The sequence below is a fragment of the Zonotrichia albicollis genome, chromosome Z (genome assembly GCF_047830755.1).
Source record: "Zonotrichia albicollis isolate bZonAlb1 chromosome Z, bZonAlb1.hap1, whole genome shotgun sequence".
NCBI classification, from domain to species: Eukaryota; Metazoa; Chordata; class Aves; order Passeriformes; family Passerellidae; genus Zonotrichia; species Zonotrichia albicollis.
The window spans coordinates 30,393,344-30,418,328 of record NC_133860.1 but is presented as its reverse complement, the minus strand read 5'-3'; the positions used below and the strand labels follow the sequence as shown (position 1 = coordinate 30,418,328).

The 24,985-nt window shown below is 37.3% G+C and overlaps 2 protein-coding genes across 2 annotated transcripts; one reads left to right on the top strand and one right to left on the bottom strand.

The window, feature by feature from the left end:
• Nucleotides 1-7,742, top strand: SELENOP (selenoprotein P). The gene is made up of 5 exons (XM_005493710.4): nucleotides 1-152; nucleotides 1,773-1,976; nucleotides 3,130-3,342; nucleotides 4,949-5,066; nucleotides 5,928-7,742. Exons 2-5 carry the CDS (start codon nucleotides 1,786-1,788, stop codon nucleotides 6,576-6,578), a joined length of 1,173 nt encoding a protein of 390 aa, XP_005493767.2. The 5' UTR covers nucleotides 1-152; nucleotides 1,773-1,785; the 3' UTR covers nucleotides 6,579-7,742.
• CCDC152 (coiled-coil domain containing 152) lies at nucleotides 7,189-19,695 on the bottom strand. Its single transcript, XM_005493711.4, has 8 exons — nucleotides 19,609-19,695; nucleotides 18,484-18,589; nucleotides 13,028-13,096; nucleotides 11,909-11,973; nucleotides 10,334-10,436; nucleotides 9,488-9,615; nucleotides 8,475-8,561; nucleotides 7,189-7,925 (listed from the first exon to the last, which is right to left on the bottom strand). Exons 1-8 carry the CDS (start codon nucleotides 19,693-19,695, stop codon nucleotides 7,803-7,805), a joined length of 768 nt encoding a protein of 255 aa, XP_005493768.1. The 3' UTR covers nucleotides 7,189-7,802.
• Between the last annotated feature and the right edge of the window lie 5,290 nt (nucleotides 19,696-24,985).

Genomic DNA, 24,985 nt, shown 5'->3' with positions numbered 1-24,985 from the left:
CAGGGTCATTCGGAAAAGGCTCCCTGAACTTTGAACTGTATCTGCAAAGTGAGATAAACAAGAGCCATATAAATACCACAGCCCTTTTCCCCGCACTGTTTCCTTCTGCAGCGGAGCCAGGCAGAGCTGCCAAGAAGGGGGAGGAGAAAAGGGTAAGTGTGCTGGGTTTGCTGTGAAAGAGCTTCATGACTTAAGATTTGGCAGAGTGTTTGCTTGTTTCTTTGGCTGAAAAGGCTGACTGTGGAAATTTCCATTGGAAACTAAGTGGAAAGTTGAAATATGAAGAGAAGTATAAGGCAGGACATGGCTCCCCTGCAGCTTGCAGGGCACACAGCTGTTGCTGGGTGCTGCATGCCAGTGCTGCAGAAGGCTGCTGGAAAGGCAAGGAAGGATATAAAAATGTCATGAGAGTCTCATGTGTTCATAATGGATATAAGGGCAGGCTGCTTTCCTGATGTGTGGAAAGAATGGAAAAAGGCTGTGTTGGTATATACTGGACCGCAGTTTAGTCTTCAAAGTACTTTACCTAGAACGTCGGGAAAGGACTGTCAGGCACAGCTGGATTTCACAAATACAGCAACAAATCACTCTTGCTTCAAAATGTCAATTATTATTAATCTTTTAGGCTATGACAAGATGGATGGAACATGTATTATTAATCAGAATTTATTGTTTCCAAACTGCTTTGTGGTCACTGTCAGACTTTGATGTAAGTGGTGAAATTGTACAATTCCACAACCTAGGACATGTTGGGGAGCAACTTTATAATTTTAAGTATTTCTTGATAATATGTGTTTAAGCCAAAACTGAGATGTTAATGGAATAAAATGAAAAGGTTATGATAGAATTTCTTATATGCTTTGATTTTCATAAACATAACTGAACTAAGTATGGATATGAGATTTTATAAGATCTGAGGAGCCCTGAAATTCAGTTTCCATTTCTGATTTTTGCAAAATTGTTTCTGGTGCCTGACTTCTTCATATTTTTTTCTCAATGGGATTCATATACTCCAGACTGACTTATAAAAATTTTGAAGTATTTTTTATTATTTTCTGCTATGTTCTGTAGCACTTACTGTGTACTGAAATCCGCCGTTGGTGCATGTACTTTTAAGACAGTGGAATTATCTGTTACTGGAGTGAACTGGTCTAGATTCTTCCTCACATAAACAAGCTTGCTACAATTTATTTAAAAAAAACAAGAAACAAGGCCACTTTAAAATCACTGAAGTGTTAAAAATGGTCAAAAAGAAATTACAGAGAGAGAGATTAGTAGCGCTGAAAAAAATTCCAGTTATTCTGAATGTTTACTTTGTAGCTGTTCAAACACAGTAACAAAAAAACCCACAAAAACTTTCAAGCACCACAAAGAAAAAACACTTGCCTCTATTAGAGAGGAGCTCTACTGAAAAACCAAAGAAATTGAGCAGTAAACAAAGAGCTCAAATTTATTCTCAGAGGGTTTCTTTTCTTTTCTTTTCTTTTCTTTTCTTTTCTTTTCTTTTCTTTTCTTTTCTTTTCTTTTCTTTTCTTTTCTTTTCTTTTCTTTTCTTTTCTTTTCTTTTCTTTTCTTTTTTCTTTTCTTTTTTTCTTTTCTCTTTTCTTTTCTCTTTTCTTTTTTCTTTTCTTTTTTTCTTTTCTTTTTTCTTTTCTTTTTTCTTTTCTTTTCCTGAATGGAGCCAATATGCTGCCTTGTTTTCTTAAGGGAATTTCAGAGTTTGAACTTTGTTTAGGCATTGGCCTTACTTTGTTTGTTTTGTCTCTTGTCAGGTAAAGCCCAGCCATGTGGGCACGTCTGGGGCTAGTTCTGGCCCTCTGTCTCCTCCCAGGAGGAGGGGCAGAGATCCAGAACTGCCAGGAGGCCCCAGAATGGCGTATTGGGGAGGAGGACCCCATGTGGAGCTCCAGGGGCTCGGTGACAGTGGTGGCTCTCCTCCAGGCCAGCTGATTATTGTGCCTGCGGCAGGCTTCCAGGTAAGCGTGGGTCTCGTCCCGATTTTTGTTATCCAGCTGAGAGTGCCACAGACGCACTCAGATGGACTTTAGCTGCCCCAAATGCCACCATCCCAGCTGGCATGTGTGACCCAGTGACCTGGCTCACTATCAGCAGAAGGGTTCTGTGCCAGTGGGCAGGGTCCTTTATCTCTTGACCTACTCCTGACTGGCAGATCATCTTCTCCAAATTAGCTTTCCAACATAATAAATAGTATAATCAACTTGACATGAATGAAACCCAAACCATAGGCACACCCAACAGAAACAGCAACAGATGATTAATGCAGCAAAAATGATGAAGCCAAGAAATATCGCAATTCTTTAACATTGTTAGATCACCTGAAATAGAGAGATTTGTGATCACTGATTTCTTATGTAAAACCTGTAGGGGAAAAAATAAACTAAAACATATGCTTTTAATGTGACTTTTCAGCCTACGTTCAGACATCCAATATATATTTTAAAAATCCATAAGCTAAGGTAAATACTGTCCTATCAGAAAATTGATGAAGCATTCAAGAAGTCATCAGTGTTAGGTTTTCATCCAAGACCTGGGACATGGGTGCTCTATTTTCTAGAACTTACTCCTTGCAAATAATTAGCTATCATGACAGTAACAATAGCCATAAAATAATTTCAAGCTGAGCCAAACAGGAATTGCATAAAGCTCTTATCTTTGATTCATTTAGGAATTGTGAAATTATTTTGGTTTAAAAATTCATGGTGCCAGTTTCAGATTTGGATTTTAGTTACAGTGAGAACACCTTAGTTTGCCCCTCTAGGCTGCACTTACATATCATAATAGGCATTGCAAGTTTATTAAGAATTTGATTTTAAAACATCTGTGGCTCCATCAAAGTTAAAACTGGGCTTTGTGTTTGGCTTTCAAAGTAGTTGGATTCGGTTCTTACATTTTAGAAAAAAACTGAAGAATCTTCCACATTCTAGACTGTGTCTCATAGCTGAAAAATAAAAGTTTTCTAGAGCAATTCCATAAGAAAAATACAATCAAAAGGGAAGAAACTCCACATCATACAGGTCTAATAAAAGCAAGATGGAGCATATTAACTTTTGTGTCAAATCTCATGATTCTCTAATGATTTATGGTCTTGCTTCTTTACATTCCCACTAGTTTGGAGGACCTGCGAGTAAAGTTAGAGAATGAAGGATTGGTCAACATCTCGTATGTGGTTGTCAACCATCAGGGAGCTCAATCCCAGAGGGAATTTCACCTGCTTAAAGAACGTGTTTCAGACTACATTACTGTCTACCAGCAAGATGAGCACCAAGAGGATGTGTGGACTACTTTAAATGGAAACAAGGATGACTTTCTCATCTATGACAGGTGTGTGCTTACAGACAAACATGGGAAAATATTTTCATGTATTTTGAGTAATGATTTGCAAATCTCTATAACATGTCATTGATATGCAAAAAACAAAGACATCATGCTCAGCTTCTAAGCTGAACTACGTAAAGCGCTAGTAGTTACTGGAAAAACAAAGTTACAAAAGCAAAATCTGCTTCTACATAAGTAATTTTTGAGTAAATATTTGTTTTCTTTATAATTGCCATGGATATAGATGAACATAAGTGAGTGAAAAATTTGGTAACATGTTCATTTTTTTGTAGCATATTTATTTTCATATAACTTCATTACATCCATGCATGTCAAAGTAGAATCTTTTATCTCATGGAAACTTTTTGAGGAGAGTTGTTGAAAATGCCATGTAGATATAAGGAAAAATTAGGTAAAACTTTAGGTAAAACTTAAAACTTCAGAAGAAAATTGCTTTTTGATATAGGATTCTTCCACAGGTATATTTTGGCAGCACCAGCCGGAACTGTAGTTGAAATCCCAATTTTTTGATTTTGATGTGATGATAGTTAATTGAAAAATCCTACACTTCAAACATGTCTATCCTTGTTACTTTATATTACTGTGATGAACATTCCAAGTTCATACTAAACCTAATAAGCTTAATACATAGTTAGAAAGTTACTCCTTTTCTGTAATATGATGAATTTGAACAAATTAGCTACATGAGGTTTGTGGGATGAAGCTGGCAGTGGAATGAATGATCTTGAATGTTACAGCAGCAAATATGCCCAAGTCAGGAAGGCTGATGTCATACAACAGACAAAGAGAGCAGTGCTGTATTTCATCTGGGAGGGGGCCCAGACACCTTGCCCAGAGCATTTGGAAGGTTGACCAGGTCTGTGCTCTGGGCACACAGGGTATGTGTACATTATGAATTGGCTTAGCACTAGCCTGGCCATGATCTGTGATGGGTCTAGGAATCTCTGTTCTTATTGTGCCTCAGCCACAAAAGCTTTGCCTGCTGCTGGTCCTAAACGTGCAGTCTGCATGTGGGGAGCTAAGGCCAGGGGACTGTGTGTTGGCACTGAACAAGCTGCCCATGTGTACAGGTTCTGCATTTTCTACAGCTCCTCTGAGCAGATCAGTTGTTCAGTCAAGGGCATATCAGAACCCTCAAGTGCAGACATGAGGCAAGCAAGCACTGTAACAATCCCCCCATGCACAATAAATCAGTAATGCAGGTGCACCGCAGTGTCCATCCCAGTCAGAATACCTGTCAGGCTGCATAGAAACACCTGGTTAGGGTGCAGCGACCACTATGCGAAGAACCCTTCTCATTATCGAATGGGTCTGTAACAAGTGCACCTCTGCCAGTCTTTAGTGCCACTCTAGGACAAGGCTTCTGGCAGTGCAGCTACCACATCAGCCAGAAATGATGCTTCGCATCCTGGCCAGTGCAGGTGAACCGGCAAGCATTGTAAGGAAGATACTGGATTTGGATGTGAACTGGAACAGAAACACTCCTTGTGGAACTGTACAGTGTGGGTGGATTGGTGCAAGTAAAATGAGATCATAAGAAAAGAGATTTAGTTGTAGGTATTTGTAACCACAGAGTCCTTTCTCTCCTTAGATGCGGCCGTCTCGTGTATCATCTGGGTATGCCCTACTCCTTCCTGCATTTTCAATATGTGGAAGAATCTATTAAGATTGCATACTGCGAAAACAAGTGTGGAAACTGCTCTTACATGGTATTTTCTTGTCTCATTCTGTGTATAATAGAAAAGTGGATTTGATTGGTATTTAAAAAATTATTTCAGTGCGTTTAATCAAAAAATATATGATTTTGAATTTACATATTTCATGCATCTTGACAGATAGCTTTTAAGCATTTTTCTAAGCAAATTATATTTGATTTTGAATAGACTGATTGCCTATCTGAATTCCTGTCCTTGATAGAAATGCAAGTAATTGTCAGAAATGTAATGCAATCTTGGAGAGTAATTCTGTTTGTAGAACTATAGAGGTAGTAAGCAATTAAGTGCTCTAATTTTGTGGGATGGGTAAGTACATATTTTTTTTAAACCCAGGATTCAAACTCTAGCTGGTTTGTGTTACTATTTATTGTAGTTTGCATTTAAACACAGTCTACAGGATTTATTTTAAAAAAGTGATAATACAAGGTGAGAAATTATTGTTACTGCTATAAAAGAAGGGTAGCTTTCTTTAGTGAATCATTCAAGACCAGAAATACTTTTAAAGATTATCAAGAAATGTATATACTTCATGGAAGTTCAACGAAAATAATAGTTTTTGATCCCATTGTGCAGTGTTCTAGCTAAATGTAGACCATAGACAGGTCAGATGTAGCATCTAGGATAAGAATAATTGTTATTAGCAATTACTGGAATTATAATTGCTAAAAAGCCCTGTCTAGTTGACAGTGGTGTGAGAGCACAAGGCTATATTCATTTATATATTCATATGTTCAGCAAAATAGCACTAATAACTTAAAAGTGTCTTTCATGCTCTGCAAAAATGTCAGTTAATCTTTTACATCTAGTTTAATTGAATACAGTGCCCTGTATTTAATGCAAGCATCTGTTTTGCAGGAACCTGATATTGATGGTGTCTGTGAAAACATCACTAAAAAAGCAGTTGAAGAGCTGTCAGAGATAGAACCCGAGCCAACAGACCAGCATTCCCAGAGCAGCCCACACAGACATGGACACCACCACCACCGCCACCACCACCAGGGCAGTCGCGATCCCAAACACGAGAGCCACCAGGCTGCTGCTGAAACGGACAGACATCATCCTCACAGCGCCTGGCGCCACAGGCTGTTTGGCCGTCACAGACACGATCAGACAGGTAGTCAGGAGCACATAGACACTGCCCCTCCAGGAGAAATTGTGGAAATTCCACAAGATAAAAAACTACGAAAGAAAGGGAAAAACAGCTGCAAAAACCAGTTAACCTGAAATTGGCAGACAGGATCAGACTCTACCTCTGGTAGCTGATCCTGTCATTGTCGACACCTTCTGTTTGAAGAGCTAGGGAATTCTGTCACCTGACAGTGTCGCGGAGCACTACCAAATTCTTGCAGGTGACACGGGCAGCTGGCAGCAGAGGATGTCACTGAGTCTTGACAGTGCCGTCTGCTCTCTGCTGCCTGACAGTCATCACCAGCAGGAGCAAGTGAAACTAGTGACACCTGACAGTGACAGGAAAAGGCAAGGAATTGATCCTGAAAAACAAACTAAGCACCTTCCAGAAAAAAGGGAGTCACACTAGCTCAGTTAATATACTTGCAAGAGCAGAAAAATGAACAGATTAAGTGTTTTTATTGCCCCAAATCCAAAATTGTGCTGACAGGTATGGGAAAATTGCAAAGAAGGGTATTTTTAGAGCAGCGCTCTTAGAATGATTGAATATCTGTCTAATTCCATCAGTGAAAATCTTCATAATCTAAAGGAATTTGGTTGACCCCTAGTTTGTTTTTCAGTTCCACTGGGAAGGTGTCTGCATTCTCGATTAATTTGTCTTTCTTGTTTCTCTTCTAACATTCTGCTTGCATTTGTGAGGACAGGAGCATAAACTATGACCTAGGGGCTCCTGTCTGATGTTTTGCAATCAAGAACAGAAGAAAACCAAGACAGATACTTTAATCATTTTTCATTAGGAAGACAATAGATTTGAAGTTTGTTTTTTTTTTTCCTAACCTGGGGATACAAATCATGTACAAGCAAAACTTACTCCTAAGCAATGTGACAGAATAATTCCACATAAAAATGTAATATATAGACAGTAACTGCTTTATTTTTAAGTAACAGATTGATATACTTAACTTTGACAAAGCTTTTTTAACAAAGCTAAGAGCTTTGTGGCTCTTAGGTACAATAAGAGTGTCCATTAATACATACTGCTACAGCACGTAAAATCCTACTGAATCAATTAGATCATCCTGAAGTGAGAAATAGCGTCAACAACTGAGAGTCAGAATCAAAAAGAAGGTGGGATGAAACAAGTTTAATCTTGGTGTAATGTTGATCTTTGTTTATAACAGTGCTGAATTTGATAAATCTGTACCAATTAGCAATCCATATCAATTAACAAAATATACCACTTAAACTTGTATCACTTCTCTGTCTATAGACTAGCATTCCTAATGTTTGATTAACTGAATGGAAGTAAATCCAGTTGTTTGAAGGATCCTGGATGAAGAAGAGAATATTCATGAAAAGAAAACTGCTATGAAAGCATACACCATAATTAATGATGGTTTAATAGGGAAATTACTACTCCTACAAAACCTGAACCTTTTTATTGTGAATGCTGATTAGCAAGAGAGTAGCTTTGAATACATACAGAATGCATGCCTTTGGAATGTTTGACAAGAGTGTTTTCAATAAAACATACTTTCTTCATATCTTGTTTTTATTTTGAGATGCAGAATTGGAAACACTGAAATACTTCAAGTCATTTAGTCAGAATCTCCTCCGTTTGAAGGGCAGGTCTTGACCTTTATTAAGACGTTGCTCCAAATCTCTTATGGTGTTTCTTAGAATTTCAATTTCCTTGTTTTTCTCTTCCTGGAGATGCTGCAGCTTCTGTAAAAGTACAGGCAAAGGCTTCATTCTTAAACATCACATAAAATTATGTAACAATGTGTTTTGCTACTGCAAGTAAGATATATTCTAATAAGAATATTTTCCTCAGTATTTTGTATCACAAAATTACAAAAACTATTTCCCCAGAATCCTGTTTTTCTGCCATCCCAAAGTTTTAAGCCTACAAAAAAAACCCAAAAAAACCAACAACAAACAAACCCCAAACCCCAAGCATATGCAGAGTATTATATCAGTGTCACTGATGTCAGATCTAAGTTTCCAGGTTAACAATTCTGCAGAAAAACAACCTCACATGTTGCTCTTCATTGTTGCTTTCCTGCAGTAGTATCAGTATGTCAAGAGCCATGACAGTTGGAGCTGATGATCTTAAAAGCCTTTTCTATCTTAAATTATTCCATGATTCTATGAATTGTGTTATGGAGAGGTGGGAGGGGTGTGTGGGAGAGAGCACACGGAGAAACCCCCGGGAATCCTGTTTCAAACATCCTGGAACAGTATCTATGTGCGGCACCCTATGAAAGCACCTACCCTTCGGTAGATACTTTGTGGCAAGACTGAGGCGTCTGAAAAGGACTTGGTGGTCTTATCCTGAGCTCTTGCCAATTTAGCGTTGAACTGAAAGAATCAGGCAAAGACAAAACGGTGAGAATGAATGGGGGCAGGGGAAGGTATATTAAATATGTCAAGCATAATTTTCACTTTTTATTAATTGCGTTCTTTTACCTGAGAGTAGTAGCAGTAAGCCTTTCTACTAAGTCTAGAGAAACAAGGCTGCTTATATTTACTTTAAAAAGAATGCAGTTACAAACTGTATTTCTTTTAAAAAAGCCTCAAAGTTTTGCAAAAGTAGTACAAACATGATCAACTAAAACCATGTAGATAAAAAAGATGCTTCTGAAAAAAAGAATAAAATTGAAGGCTTCTCAGCCACATGTCTACAGGAGGAGAAAATACAGAAGGTGCTAATATCCTTCAGAACAATCATTCTTCTCTTACGTTCCAAGGACAAGTCAGCCTGAACACTGCCACATCTTATTTCTTTTTTGTTGTGTGAAAGGTTTGACGTATTTCCTTAATTCTTTCTTTAATGAGAGTGTTTTAAAACAAGAGCAATGAGATACATGTTGAATGCTCTCTCTTAAATCTCTGCAGGATTAGAAAATTTTTTTGAATTTTATTTTAAAATATATCTATTCTCACCATTCAGAAATTAAAACCAAGAAAGTTAAGCAGAAAACATTGTTGCATTTTCTAATAGCTCAAAATCTAAAACTGTTTCTAAGTAATTTAATTTGGAACAAGAAGAGAGCCACCTTCAGTCTCCCTACATAGTAGGTGGAACTTGACTCCTGAGCAGGAGTCAGTTACCATTGTGGAAGGGAGTACCTGCCACTGATCCTCATAAAGACAATAAATAATTAAGTTTTCTAGATTCCATCATATTACTTTGTTAAGTACTAATTAATATTTTTTCACTACACAGTCTCTTTGAAGTTTACCCAATGCCCAGTTCATCTTTAAGTCAGCTTTGTAATGCATACCTCTATCTGCAGTTTAATTATTTCATTCTGCTTCTCTTCATTTTGAATTTTCAGCTGTCTAGTTAGCTCTAATATTTCCAGTTCTTTTTTCTCTCTCTCTTCTCTATACTCCATTTCTTTTTCTTCAACTAGCAACACAGTAACACCAAAATTATTATTATAATAGATGAAATAATATAGATGAAAAATTAACATCATTTTCCAAATTTAAAAACTTTCCTGAACATCAGGTAAACATCAGGTATTTCACTGGAAGACAATTCAAGCAAAAACCATACTGAAACTATATGAAAACCACACTGTCCTTTTAAAAAGACATCAGTAAGATGGTGTCTTTTTAAAAAAGGCATATAATTTACAAAAACTTTCCTTGTTTCCATATGGATGACCAAAAAAATCCTACTTTTTAAGGTTATATCTCTAATGGAGCAAATGAACATAGGAATCAGTTTTTTCCTCACTGAAGCACTATTTATTTATGAAAATAATGTTCTACTCTCCTGAACACAGATAGAAGATTCAAACAGCAATCTAGCTTACAGTTCAAAAGTTCCAGTTGACACTTAACTCAAAATTTCATTCCTTCTGATCTTTATGCCCACATTCCCAGCATTTGTTCTAACTCTCTGGGAGTTTCTGCTCATCCCGTGTTGCTGTACTATTGCTTCATTACCACTGTCTGCCCTCTTCATCGAAGATAAAATTGCATTAAACACTGCCCACTTCTAGCATTCACATGTTTCCACCAAGAAGTGGAACTCATATTTATCCTAGACAAAACACAGCATCTACAGGTGACAGTATGTTTTACCCATTGCTAAAGCGTTCAGTCTTCAGAGAACTTACATTTTTTCCTTGTATCGCAGTTCAGCTGTATTATTTCTAATTTGTGGTCTTCCTCTTTGTTTTTAATTTCTGTCATGAGTTTCTCAATTTGATCCTTATACTCCTGTGGAGGTAAAATGTTTTGTAAAGATCTTTCAGTTTTTGTGCTCTTAGCCTTCTGCAAAGCACAACCATCATGTAAAAATATACAGTACTGTATAATTCAGTACTTGTTTTATCCTCAGTCTTGTAAATTTAAATGCCCAATTACTTACACAGTCTGGCTGGAGTCCACAGATTAAAAACATAGCAGATTTCATTGTATTACAGCTATTTGTTAATATAAAATTGGAAACTGTACTTCTTAGGAGAACAGGCAAATGGAGAGGTAATATTCCCTTCCAGAGAACAGGATCTGACACGATGCAGTTAGCTAAGGGACAACAAAAACGCTTTGTGGGTTTTTGACTCAAGGATTGCATGATTCAAGTGTGTGTTTTGTTAGTATTGCTTGCACAAAGAATTCCACAATTCCATGTTGGCAGCAGGAGCCACATCAGTGATACCAGCAGCAGTGATGCTACTGCCACTGACGTTCAAAGTTTGAAGATGCCAGTTATAAATTTACTCCAGTAAGGACTCCAGAATTTTCAAGGAATTGTCTGTAGCTGCCACTGTTGAGGTGCTGACTCCAAAGCTCTTGTTGCAGCCTTCTGACAAGATGGCCACTCACCAGAGCAGTGCCTGGGGACACTCACCAAGGCAGTCATTGACTGGGGATCAGGATACGGGAACGTGGTCAGGCGCCTTCAGAATGACACCAGGAAGTCCCACCATGCTCATATGTGTTTAATGGGTGAAATAATAGTTTATCACATCCTTCAGAAGGCAATACTCATTTTTTACTTGAACAGGCAAGATAATAGCTCTACTGGTACTAATGTTTAAGTTTAACTTATAGCACAAACACAGGCAAAGGAAATCAGCAGTGAGATTCCTGATCCCAAACAGATAACACATCTGCACTCTCCACACGGAGAACTATGAAAACAGAGAGCTATGACTAGTGCTGCTGGTTTTACCTCCTTTGCAAAAATGAGTGCCATAGATACAAAGTACAGAGATCATATACGGAATTTATTATGTGGTACAGATAAGAAATAGAGACTTACAATCTTTGTAATATTTATTCCTCAATAAACTGGACAAAATTCAGACCACGCCTGATTCTCTGGCAGCGCAACCAGACATCTTCGATGTGGAAACCCTACTCCCACATGAATTTTTTTTTAGTGCAAGGGATTAGAATGATGAAGATGAATTTGAATTTAAAGCTAAATACAGCTAAAAAACCCTGAGTGCATCTTAAATTGAGCCAAAGTTCTCAGCACCAAGGAATTTTGACCTCTTAGTTCTTCTAACACCTTCTCACATGGAAACTATTATGAGAACAATCCTTCTCTTTTTACACATGAAAAATATTAACAGAAGAGCACTAATAAGAGTACCAATAGCAGCCACTAGACAAAAAGATATACAGCATAATAGAGATGAAGTGTTATTCCTTTACCTAAAGAATGATAATTTGTGACATACCTCTTCACAAGTCTTTAATTTATCTTCCAAGATGTGAATGGTTCCCCTCAGTCTATCATTTTCATCTAAATAAACAAAAACTATATGGTACACTACAAAGTACATTTTGACAATTTCTTTAGCATGAAAGAGGAATAAGGAAATTACTTGTGTTTTTTGACTTTGCTGAACTTTGAGGAACTATTTTTGTAGACATAATCATCATTACAGAACCACATACTGTCTGTTTCCATTTTTTAACAAGAAAAATCATAGTTTAGGTTTAATCATAACATTTACTTGGTATTACTACTTAGAACTTTCTTTAGTCTTCTGATAAATGATGCATTCAGGAAAATTTAGATGCAAAGTTCTTTGACTCAGAAAATAAAAGACAATTATCATGGCTACAACAGATTCAGATGAGAAGATGAAAGTTCTTAAGTACCTGTTTCCCAAAAATCAGAAAACTATGCAAACACATAATTTAAAGAAAATAGATTTTAAAAAATTATTAGTATCAATTCAAGTATTAAAAACATCCATATACTTCCAATGCTAGAGGTTTATTTATATATGTTAATATGCCTTGAATGCATAATCATTATAGAATTAACTTCATGGTGTGCTACTGAGCTGCAGTATAAAAATATAGCAAACATTTTTTTTCAAGTAAAAATGAGTAGTTGTCAATGCGGATAGCAGCAATAACAGCAATAGCTGTCAATGTGGATAACAGCAATAAATTTAATAACATTATATACTAATAATTAAGACACGCTGGTTTAACACAGTGATAAAAACTGTGCATAAACACTTGAATAGTCTACAATCTAACAGCTGACTGATACTTTCTCACCTTTTGTAAAATTGCCTGTGTTATGCTACAATGAATTTAAAGCACAACAATTGATTAAAATAACCTCCCGGAGGCAGTTACTAAGTAAACTATGGCAATAATGGCAATAGACATTTATTACTGCACACGATTGATTTAAGAAATAATTTTTTGTTTCTCTTTGCCTGCCAGTAAGTTTCTGTGTCTGAAAAAATTCTGTATAGTTAAATGAAAAAATTAAATGCCTGCTCATTCGAAATTACAGTACAGCGTATATATAAAATAGCATTTTTTGCCTTTACCTTTCACATTACACTGGTTTTCAATGGTTTGTGTTAGACCCTTTATCACATTCTGTAGAGCACTGCACTCTGAAAGAAATTAAAGACCCAGTATTTTGAATAGTGTCTTTGCAAATTTACATTTTGTTCACAAAATTTTATCAAATATTTTATAATAATTTTCATTAAATATTACTCTAAGTCTTTTTACTGACTGTAGAGATCATAGATTATTATTATGTAGTTAGTGCTTAATTTTAGCTTTTAGTTTGATGATTGATTAAAATCAATTTTATGAAGCAATACAAACAATTTCATAAAAGTATTAAATGTTTGTTTCTAGTCAGAAAACAAGTATCTTTTTGTTTTCTGGGCAATACTAGAAGTTTTCCATATCAGCCTTCCAGCAATTTGATGTATTTAATGAAACTGACTTGTTTTCCTGACAGTATTTCTTTGCCAATTTTCTTTTCAACAAGACCAAGAGAATCCACTCATTGCAGTCTCTCACCCCTTTTTTACCCCTTTCTTGATGCATATAACATTCATCTTATGGCTCAACATAAGCTTTGAGAGATTCAGAATATGTGCTATTGTTCATTATCTCATTTTATACAACAGAATTATATATGCAAGCTCTTATCAGTTTACACAGCTGTATTTCATAATTTTATTTTTAAAACTGAATTTTTAATATTCAAACACCACGTGTACTTCCTGTAATACAGGATTTAGTTTTCATTAATATGACTTTTATCCTTTATGTTCATTGTAAGTTTATCAGTAGAGTCACAAAACTGTTAAAGACTGAGAACAGCAGAGGCTCTACAACAGAGGTTGCTTACTTTTAAAACTTCTCTTTCTCTTTGCTGAGGACCACTATGTTTCCTAAACGGCTTTTCATTTCCACAACACATAAAAGTTTGCTAAAGAAGTTATTCATCTTATCAAACCAAAGCCCTTTTGAAAACTGTCTATCATATATAATGTAGCTGAAGACTACATTACAAGTGAGGAAGATGAATTAAGATCCCAGCTAACAGGTTCAGTTTTCCACTCAGTCTTTTTGACCGTCGGCCTAATCTTCCATCAAGTTTTTTCATGCAGCCGAGCACGTTAGCCAGATACCTTTTTCCGTTCCGTGTTTCCAAAAAAACACAGCAGAGGGAGCACGAGCAGCACAGAAACATTGCCTGCCCCTCAGTTCCTGTGCCGGATCGAAAGCAACTGCGGAAAAACCCTATTCACAGTCGGAATGACGAGATCAGCATGCCCGTCTGTACCAACTAGTTGTACTACAAATTTCCTCCCATTTGAAAATGTATGGAAATTAACTCAGATGCTTGTAATTCATGCACAATTTGGAAAGACATCTGAGTCAACAGTAGAGCAGCAGCTAGTCTTTAAAAAGAATCACAACTTTTTAAGTGCAAGCCTACATAAAGAAAGACTGAACAGCATAAGTCTTCATCTGTATTTATAATTGATTTTTTAATAGGGTAATTACATCAACCACTTTTTCCTTTAACGCCTTAGAAATGCCAAATAAAAAAATACGCAGCCCTGAAGATGCTAAATAGAACCTCCTTAACTATTTCAGACAAAAATGTGCTTTCTTTTAGAAAACTACATTAGAATTTAGTTCAGAACTGTAGCATCACAAGAGTCTATTTAGCCACCACAGAAAAGGTTTAAGAGTAGAAAATAAAGATGTCAGACTTGTATCTGTCTAAAATGGATCTGCAATTAAGAACACAAAACAAAACTGGTTTCTTGAATCTCATCTTTTTTTAGCAAAGAATGTATCAACAGAAAATGATTAATTTATGACCTTTCAGAGAGTGTATATGCAGGCCAATCTGCCTTTCTTTTTTCCATGTTATCCTGGATATAAGTGTTTCACTGCCCTCTCCCTTGATTTTTAGGTGTTTTCTTTTTTCCTTTGTCTTTTTTTTCAGAATTTCCAATCTCCTTTTACCTTGAACAGTTCTAGGAAAGACTTTTGACAAAGGTTTTTATAAAGAATTTAACTATTAGATGCAAAAGTTGTATTACTCTGATTCTGAATGCCACATATGCTATTACCTCTTTTGAAGGGTCAGTGTCAATTTAATAAAGGCGCAAAGACCATTTCTATTAATTGCAAAAAGAAAAATAAAAATAGTTTAGAAATGTTACAGACTTACTAATTGATAATCACTACACCAGCGTTTCACATCTTTTTGAAACACTCTTAATGTCATCACTACTATTCACAGGCTCTGCTCATCTCCAGTAACATGTTAACTGTTTTCCTGAAGGTTCCTGTGATAGTCTCTGCTACAGTTTATGTCAATTTTCTGTCCAAGATTTTTTTGAAACTCTACTTTATAAGCACCAATAATGAATACAGTTCAGAACAATAAACTTACAAGCATTTCATGTCCTGATATTTGAAGGGTTTACCGTATTGGTAAGCGCATTAATCTAGTAGTTTACCTTACTGGTAAGTACAGACTCACAGAATCACAGAACCACAGAAAGGGTCCTTACTGGGTTATCCAGCCCAACCTCTCTGCTCAGGCAGGGCCATCCCAGAGCACACGGCACAGGATTGCACCCAGATTGAATGGCTCCAGTGGGGGAGACTCCACCACCTTTCTGAACTTAACCTAACAGAGCAGCTGTGATAATTGTCTTTATTTCTAAATAAATCCTATCCCTTTGGTGTCTTACTCATATTTTACTTCATTATCATCAAATAGCTTTCAGAATCACCTCTTGGATGTCTCACACTGTTCCAAGTTCCCGCTTTTCACTTCTTTTTGTCAATGTTACTAATATCTCTGCAATTACTCTTACTCATTGACCAGGATCCTTGTCTTACGGAAGTTCTGTCTCCTGTCTATATCAGCACTATTTCTATGACTTCAATATTGTTGAGGTTTGTTTTTTCCTGACTATCCCTGTTGCTGAAACATTAGTTCATATTTCAGGCTGATTGCTCTGGTATTTTTACTTGGACTTCTGCCACCCATGCTTCTTTTTTTCGTCCTGTGTTTCAAAAGAAGCTCCAGAGCCTGTTCTCTTCAGTTACATCAGTGTTAACTATCTCAACAAATAATTTCTCTCTTATCTCATGAAAGTGAGGCAATACTGTTTACAAAGCTCAAATCTCTCTTCTGACTTTGATCTGTTTTCAGTCCATTCCTCTAGTTGCAGTCATCCCAGCAGCTCTGGTTTCCTAAGTTGTCTCTTTCATTTTCTCTGCTACCTTTTATATCATAGGTTCTATAGTAAGAATTACTTCTTCTTTATGTCCAACTTTTCCTTTCCTTTTTTACAAATTGTTTTATATCAACCCACTCCTTTCTAGTTTCATCAATAAAGAAGCCTCTTCTGTTTTCCGAGTGACTGTCCTGCACTGTCTGACTTTTGTGCTTAACAGAGAAACTAGTGTTTCTGACTCAAGCCAAAGTTCCATCCACTTCACTATGCCACTTCACAATACACACTATGAGATAATTCAGGAAAGATGAAAAAAAAGCCAGATAAATGCTATCATTAGTACATCCTCTCAACTTCCCAAACAGAGAATGAAGGGGGACAATGAGAGATGCTGTCTTTGTGTTTAAAAGTTTGTTGTTTTTAATTTTTTTCCATTTTTTTTTAATTAATATATACTTCTGTTATGCACAGGCTTCTGTGGAACTGATTTAACTTTATTTTGTAATGTGTGGCAAAGTTCCTCCTTTTGTTAGCTTTAAGTCAATATACAAGTTTTATTTCCATCTATTTTTTTTATTACATTAGAAAATGAATATTCTATTCTGTAGTCACTTTCTCTGTGCCATTCACAATTTTACAGCTATGAGTCATATCAGCTCTATTCTTTATCTTGGCTGAAAAATTCCCAGCCAACAAGTCTTCCCTCAAATGTCCCAAAATTGTGACCAAACTTGTGAAAGCCCCAGGTGCATTTTCCCCCATGCACCTTCTGAGTGTTTGGCTGGACACAAGGCCATCTCAGAAAGAGTATAGATGGTGACATTGAAAAAAAGGCTGGAGCAGATTCAGAAACAGCCATCCCTTCTTCCCATGGGAGCTGCTTGTAAACAGAGGTTTTTGCCCTTGGCCCATGCTGCAGTTGTGTGACAGGCACACACTAGACCCCAGTCATGACCTAGGGAGTGATTTTCTGGCTTGACATCAGATCTGCCTCTTCACTTGGGACTAAGTAGAGATCCTTGGGCCATGTCTGGCGTTTGTTACCATTTCTGAACTCCATTCTGACTCAGGCTCCGGAGTCACTCTCATCAGTACAGACTTGTGTTTTAATGTACACTTTTGGCTGACCGTGGCAGTCCTCGCTGGGCCAGCCTGCACAGGCACAGTGGGAGTGAGCCTTGCACGGTTAAGCCCCTACATCCATGGTCTTTGTTACAGAGTAGGTGCTGATTCCTTGTACCTTGCTCCCTCCTAGCAACACCAAGCCTTGCCTCCTTCCCTGTTACCTTTTCTAGTTGTGCTATTGTCTATCTTGAGATGTGTGGACCAGAACATGATATAAAAATCACAGACCTTACAGAGTCACAATGCTTATTTCTCTTTTTTTTCATCATCCTGCCTACCACAGTGTTTGCTTCTTGGTCTACTGATATTTTAAGAGAATACAAATATTTTAAGAGAATAAAAATATTTTATGAGAAGTGTTTAGAGGACACCAAGACCTCTTTCCTGAAAAGCAGCCAACTAACATCAACCATTGTTTATAAAAAATGCCTCCCATTTGTGCTGCTACTGGTCTCCATCTCCCCAGTCATCTTGTACCATGAGTTTTTGGTCTATCTGAAGAGATTTATCATCATAAGCAAACTTTACTCACTCAATAGCTCAGTTTCCATGCTCAATTTCTGATTATGCTAAATTATCCAAGTCCTAGTGAAGATTGAAATAAAACCTGACTGGTAATCTCCCTCCTGTGTGAAACTAAGTTTATTCCTACCTTGCTTCCCAACTTTTAGCAGGCTGACTTCCCAGAGATGGAAGTCCCACAAAAGATGCACATTTCTGCTACTTTACAAACTACAGAAGAATAAGCAACCACAAATCCATGCTAAGCACTAGATATTGTTTCTCATTTCAAATACTCACCTGAAAACATTTCTAGAATAAAACAAATCTTAATTTCATAGTTTTCCCTGTAATTCCTCCTTTGTTTCACAACTTTTTCATTATGAATATAGACTTGAAATTCCAACTTATAAATGGTAAATGAAGTTTTATTAGCATCCATTGAACAGTCTGAATCCTCATAAAATTAGTACAAATATTAGTATTTACTATGAGATGGATTTCATTACCATTCAGGGTTAGACATTACTGCTTTTTCCACATTTTTCCCATGTTTTTTTTTTTATGGCTGAAAAGAATGGAAATATCTCTCAGAATTTCTTGAATACATGCAAAAATCATACCTATCTAATAAAGTAACTTACCCTCTTTTACTGATTCCTCCTTTGATTGGCTTAATGCTAGCAATCTGTTACATTTTTCCAGCTGTTGAATCAGTAGGTTATTTGCATCACTGATTTCTGATATTTTCTAGAAAATTGGAGAGAGACTAACATTATATTAACATGTTTTAAGTTTTGAGTTTTAAGTGAATAAAAAATTTAACAATTCCACAATACTGCAGTCCAAGCCTGTAATATTTCCCATTCAGGATATTCCTTTATAGAGAAAAATGATACTAGACTTGAGATCCTTTACTGTTCCAAGTTTACCCTGCAGAACTAAGAATGCTGACTTACATAACGAGTTATAAACTATTTTCCTCCCAGTCATATAGCCCAGAGTCTGGGTCAATCCCCTGCAAGGTTCTTTCTACTGCTTTGCATATGAGGCTGTCAACACTCTTGCAGAGCAACAACTTGAACAATATGTGGGAATAGGAACTGGTATAATAAGTTGATTCCAAGAGAAATGCTAAATTTATTTCAGGTGCTCTTTTTATACTACATCTAGTATGGATTTGCTGACCAGGAATCAGCAGAAAGCTGATCAACATCAGTCTAAACGAAACGCAGTACTGATTTTCGTCAGAGGGTCAATCATTTGAGAAATGACCCACACATAAGATAAAGGAAGATCAATGCATATGGAATGTAGGAATTCGTGCTCCTGATAAGGGAATGACATTTCTCTAGGACAAGGAACAACTTCTGAAAGGATACCCCAGCATTAGACCATCTGGTCTAGCGAGGGGAGGTTGGAACTAGGTGGTCTATAAGGTCCCTTCCAGCCCAAACGATTTGGTGATTCTATGAAAGCAGTGCAATGCAGTTAATCTTCAACATCGTCTTCCAGAGTCTTCGTAAGAAAGCCAATTTGGCCTCTGGATGATTAAAATCCTAGCACAGAAACAAAGGCTTCTCATATTTCACTCAGAGTCCACTCCTATGTCTCCAGGATACAGTCAATACAAAGAGCTTTCCAAAGGAAGTTCGTACTACAAGGCATAACAGTAATCTGATACAACTTAACATTTTCAAAAAAAATTTGAAAATGTCACACAATAATTATAGGTGGCAGTCTCAACATTTTTTACCTTCTTCACTTACCTTTTCTATCTCTGAGAAGTCAGATAAAAGCTTATCAAGGTTCACTATACTGTTTTTTTTCATAGTTTCTTCATTACTATGATTCATTTATTTCTGGATCGTATAATCAAATGATGACTAGATATATGTAAAAAAAATCTATAAATTAATATATTTATCATTCACACAACATAAAATCTAAGGCAAAAATGTAAGAATAACAAAGAAGACTCTTTTTTAAAATTAAAACTATTTTTGCATTGAAGATAAACTTCAGTCTATTTAAGATCTTGCATTTCTGGGAAATACAATGAATGTCAGAAAGCCCAAACAATACCTGCCAAGCTGATATATTGTGGCTGAATTTGGAAAGTTTGATGTAATTAAAAAAGTTAATCTGGATCCACTTCCATAGACAGAATAATGCACCAGGCACATATTAATTCAGCATCTTTTATCTGTGTAGATGCTCTAATACTTGGCTACTCAGGTTTAAAGGTACTTACATATTTTCTTATAAACAACAAGTGTTAAATCAGGGATAGGCACATAAACCTTGCTGCAGAATAAAAAGACAGTATTTTGAAAGGCACCCCTATAGTTCCAGATTTTTAACATAACCCCTATTTTTGTAAATTCTACTTACAGCATCTTCAACATGTATTTGCAAGATGGATATGAAATACACAACATGAATGCTTCTAAAAATATTCAAACTATTTCTCAACATCAGGCTCCATGAGACAAAAATTCCAATATCTACTAGTAAACCATGTGGTCCAAACAAAATCACCACTTCTATGTGGAAATGTGTGAACAGCCTTTTTACAAATAATAAAAAAATTGCAATCAGAGAGATGAACTAGAAGTTAAAATGTGTTCACTACCCAGAAACTGAATGAGTTTCCAGACAGAAATACTTGCAGTACAGTTAGGCAAAAATAGGTAAATGCACAACACTAAGCAGAAACCAAAATTACATAGCTGAGTAATTTTCTTAGTCATTCAATATTTACAAGCTTTTGTGTATATGTAACTTCTTGAACAAAGCAGTAAGATATTGGTTCTGTGCGTTTAATATTTTTTCCTTGTGCCCACTCCTTCCTCAGTGAGACTAAAACTAATTCATAAGCCAAAGCTCATTTTTTTACATTAACAGTTTTAAATTAACAGAATATAGGAAACTTTGAAAAATTAATGCTTCTTAGTTAAATTAATGGGGGTTCTGTTTTTTAATTAATTAGTAATCTTAATGACTTACAGCTTACTACAATGCAACGATTTGTCAAATTGGGGTTTAAAATATGTATTCAGAACACTCAAATTTTTAAAACAATTACCCATCCTAATATTCTGTTAGTTGATAATCTAAATGTACACTATGAATGTCGGTCCTTTGACTTTTCCAATCCTTATCATGGGCAGTATCTTATGTTTGTCAATCGCCATTTTTTTCATTATACTTTTAAAACTGTGTTGTACTCTCCACATTTAGACAGTGGATAGAATTCAGGGAGCTGCCGTGTTTTGTTTGTGTTTCCTTATTCTATGGCATCACTTGTTTTCTTGGAGACAGGATGTGCTCAGTACTTGGCAACAGTACCACTGGGTACAAAAACTCCTGCTGAACTGGAACAGTAAATTAAAAAAGATGTTGTATTATTAATGTTGTATTTTTTTCCAGCAGGAAAACTCATCACTGTTATTTTTGTTCATATTACTATTACACATTATGTCTTCAAAAGGCATTTTTGTCAAATCTCCCACTCCTGTTTTGAACGGTATTTATGTCACTGAGGAAAAAATTAGAGATTTAAATCGTGGGTTTGATTGCTGTGACACCTTCCTTTAACGCCTCTTTGACCCCTTGCCACCCATGCTTTCCCCAGTATCACTTTTGAAACTCTTGTAGCTGGTGATCCCGTTTTGAAAGTTAAGTTTTCCTTTTTTTTTGCTGCATATGGCAGTAAAACATGTATATATAGGGAGGGAGAGAGTGAGAGAGAGAGAGAGAGAGACATTAACTGAATGTAGGAATTATTCAGTAGCAGGCACGTCAGCGCTCCCCGTCCTCTCCCGGTCCCCGCCTACACCGCGGCCCCTCAGGCACCTAAGGGGAACACGCGCGCCCGCCGAGGCGGGAAATCTCGCCCCGCCGCGGAGCGTACCACTACCGGCCCTGCAGGGGGCGCGCCATCCCCCCCTGCCCCGCGGGTGGGCTCGGCCGACCTCCGCTGTTTACAGAGTCCCCTCAGGTGCGATGCGGCTCCCCCTTAAAACGGGGATGTGTTGGCTAGCTGTTAATTTACTTTATGGACCTAGGTTTTTTACAAAAATAGGCTTTATATTGCATTCCTGGAGCTCAAGGTGCATTCTAGTATGTGACATTTCACCCTTATGCGGAAGGGAGTAGCTGAGATTCATAAATGCTTGTAGTTGAACAGAACGACAAAAGTCAGGGGAGGTGTGCAAAAGTGTGAAGTGGTATGTCAGCTCCTGACCTACTCTGTAAGCACATTGCAGTGGGCTAAAGGGATAAGATGGAGGGGAAGGGAAGGGAAGGTTCCGGGAAGGGAAGGTTCCGGGAAGGGAAGGTTCCGGGAAGGGAAGGGAAGGTTCCGGGAAGGGAAGGTTCCGGGAAGGGAAGGTTCCGGGAAGGGAAGGTTCCGGGAAGGGAAGGTTCCGGGAAGGGAAGGGAAGGGAAGGGAAGGGAAGGGAAGGGAAGGGAAGGGAAGGGAAGGGAAGGGAAGGGAAGGGAAGGGAAGGGAAGGGAAGGGAAGGGAAGGGAAGGGAAGGGAAGGGAAGGGAAGGGAAGGGAAGGGAAGGGAAGGGGGCTTGGGTGGTCTTGATCTCCCCTGTAGTCCATGTCCACTTGTTAGCCTCATTCCTGCATTTGTACTGTGCTGGGTTGTGCTCCAGAAACTGGAACAACTTTGTCCTAGAAAGTGCTGCACAACTTCGACATGGCCTTCTCCAGCCACATCTTGTTCTTTCTCACACTGTGTTGCTACCAACAATCCTTGGTGATTACCAACAATTCTTGTCTGTTATTACCAGCTGTCCTTTCTTGGCTCCACCGACTTCCAGGTATCCGTATTCAAGACATACGCATCGAGACATACAAATACACCTTTATCTTCTGAGATTCTAGAGTATAAATCAAGTTCTTGTCCAAAATGCTAAATACTGCATAGCTTTCTCAGATAAACGGTTTTCGTCTGTAATAGAGTGGGAAGATGTTACATCTTGAATATGTTTTGGTGCTGTCCCCATGATCAGAACTGTCTGCTGTGCAAATCGGAAGATGTGGGTGCATGCAGAACCTTTTGTGCCTGCAAACACCCAGAGAAATAACAACCTACCAGTCAGAGTCACACGTGCTGTTTGGCAGGCAGCTGCTTTATCAGAACATCTGTGGGTTGGTTGTGTGCACTGGGACATTGACTAGGCAAATTGATAAAAATAATTTTCATGGATAGAAGGTCTGCAGCTGACATATCAGTGGGGAAAGGACGCAGTGCCAAGTGTGTCGTGGGCAGATATTAATAGAGAAAGAGGTACTCAGGGAACTTGGTACAGACTACTCACATTTTCTAGCTCACTTTCCCTGCTTCACATACCCATTTTTACAAAACCTCTTTCACAGTTTCAATTATCCTTGTAAATTGCACAAATTTTTCAAAAGGTTTGGTACTTTCAAAAAATTAGAATTAAATTTTTAAAATTAAGTTAACAAAATTGTTAATCATAGCAATTAATGTTCCTCTTAGACCTAGAAAAAAGTCCACTGTTGGTTACTAAAGAGAGGAAACCCCACCAAACTGTTGAGTAGTGAACATTTTACCACACAGTTAACCACAGCATATTGCACAGACTAGTTTTTGTGTTATTTAGCTGTATTTTTGTTGTATGGATTACATTCATAGGAAGACAGAAAGTGAAGACTAAAATCCTATTCTTACAATTAAACAAAAATGTTACTCAGTATCCACATGTTAAATTTGTGATAATGCTACGCTAAATGACCCATATGTAATATGTCATCTGACTTCTGGGAAGGTGATTACTATGAACAGACTGGGCAAAAATGCAGAAAATAAACATTGAGGGAAAAATGTTTGACAGATTTTGACGCAGAAATACATGGAATGAAGTCTATAAGCCCAGGGTAGAACATTTAGCTTGTAAAAGATTTAACAGGCAGCAAATATTCTTTTGTTTTAGCTTTTAAAATATTGCTGCTAAAATAAGCAGTTTAACACTGCATGCTTCCAAAAGATGAGGTTTGTATCTGTAGTTCATTTAGAGTTCATTCTCAATTTTTTTGTCCTTTTATAGGGTAGTGACTTCTCGCACAAGGCAGTTCAAGCATCTGGTGGTCACTGAAAAAATGTTTGACATCCAGTGTGTATGAGGCAGGAAAGCAGCAGGTAGCTGATGATGCATACTGCAACATACAGGGAGTTTCTAACACGTATACGGAAAATACTGATGCCTTTTATTGCCATTGTGAGCATCCCTGTAAGAGAAACTGCTGCACCAAAGGCCTGTGACAAGACATTGTTTCATATTGTTTCTCACAAACAGCACAATCTATGTACATTTAAAATCTCATGGCTAGGCGTGGGCTTGAGCAGTGTTTTAGTGATCTTCATGCTGTTTTGATGGTCTTATACAGCTGTCTGTACAACCCTAGCCATCTCAAATGGATGTGTCAGATTCTTTCACGGAGTTAAATTTTGCAACATTCAATGCAGTTTACAAAATTATTTGTTTTGTCTTTTTCTGAAGAACACACAGAAGGAATAGCATAGGTTTTAACCTGCTCTAGACTGCTAGAGCACTCATCCTAGTGTTTGGTAGAGTATTACGTTGACTTTAGCGTCAGACTGCAGAGTAGCTTAATATGATGGGAATATAAGTTGTACTCTCGTGTATCTGGGGCATCAATGTACTGTTTGACATGTTATATTCCTTTTGACAAAAGGATTTGTTTTACTGGTTTAGGAGATGAAAGCTGTCAGAAAGGGTATTTGGTAAGTACCCATTTCTGTTGCATTCTCCAAAATGTTTAAATTTTTCCAAACAATGAAAGCAGAAATATACACAAAATACATACAAATGCGTGTTTATTTGTATTGAGTTTGCATGGCCAAGTTTTGGTAGCAGGGGAAGAGTGGGAAGAGCTACATGAGTGGGTCCTTAGAGATGGTGCCAGAAGCTTTCCCCATGTCTGGCAGAGCCCGTGCCATCTGGTTCCGAGGCAGACTCACTGCTGGCCAAGTCCAATCCCATCAGAGACAGTAGAACCACCTCTGTGATAATGTATTTAAAAAGGAAAAAAGTTACTGTGCAGTTGTAATTGTGCTCAGAGAAGAGAGGAGTGAGAATATGAGAG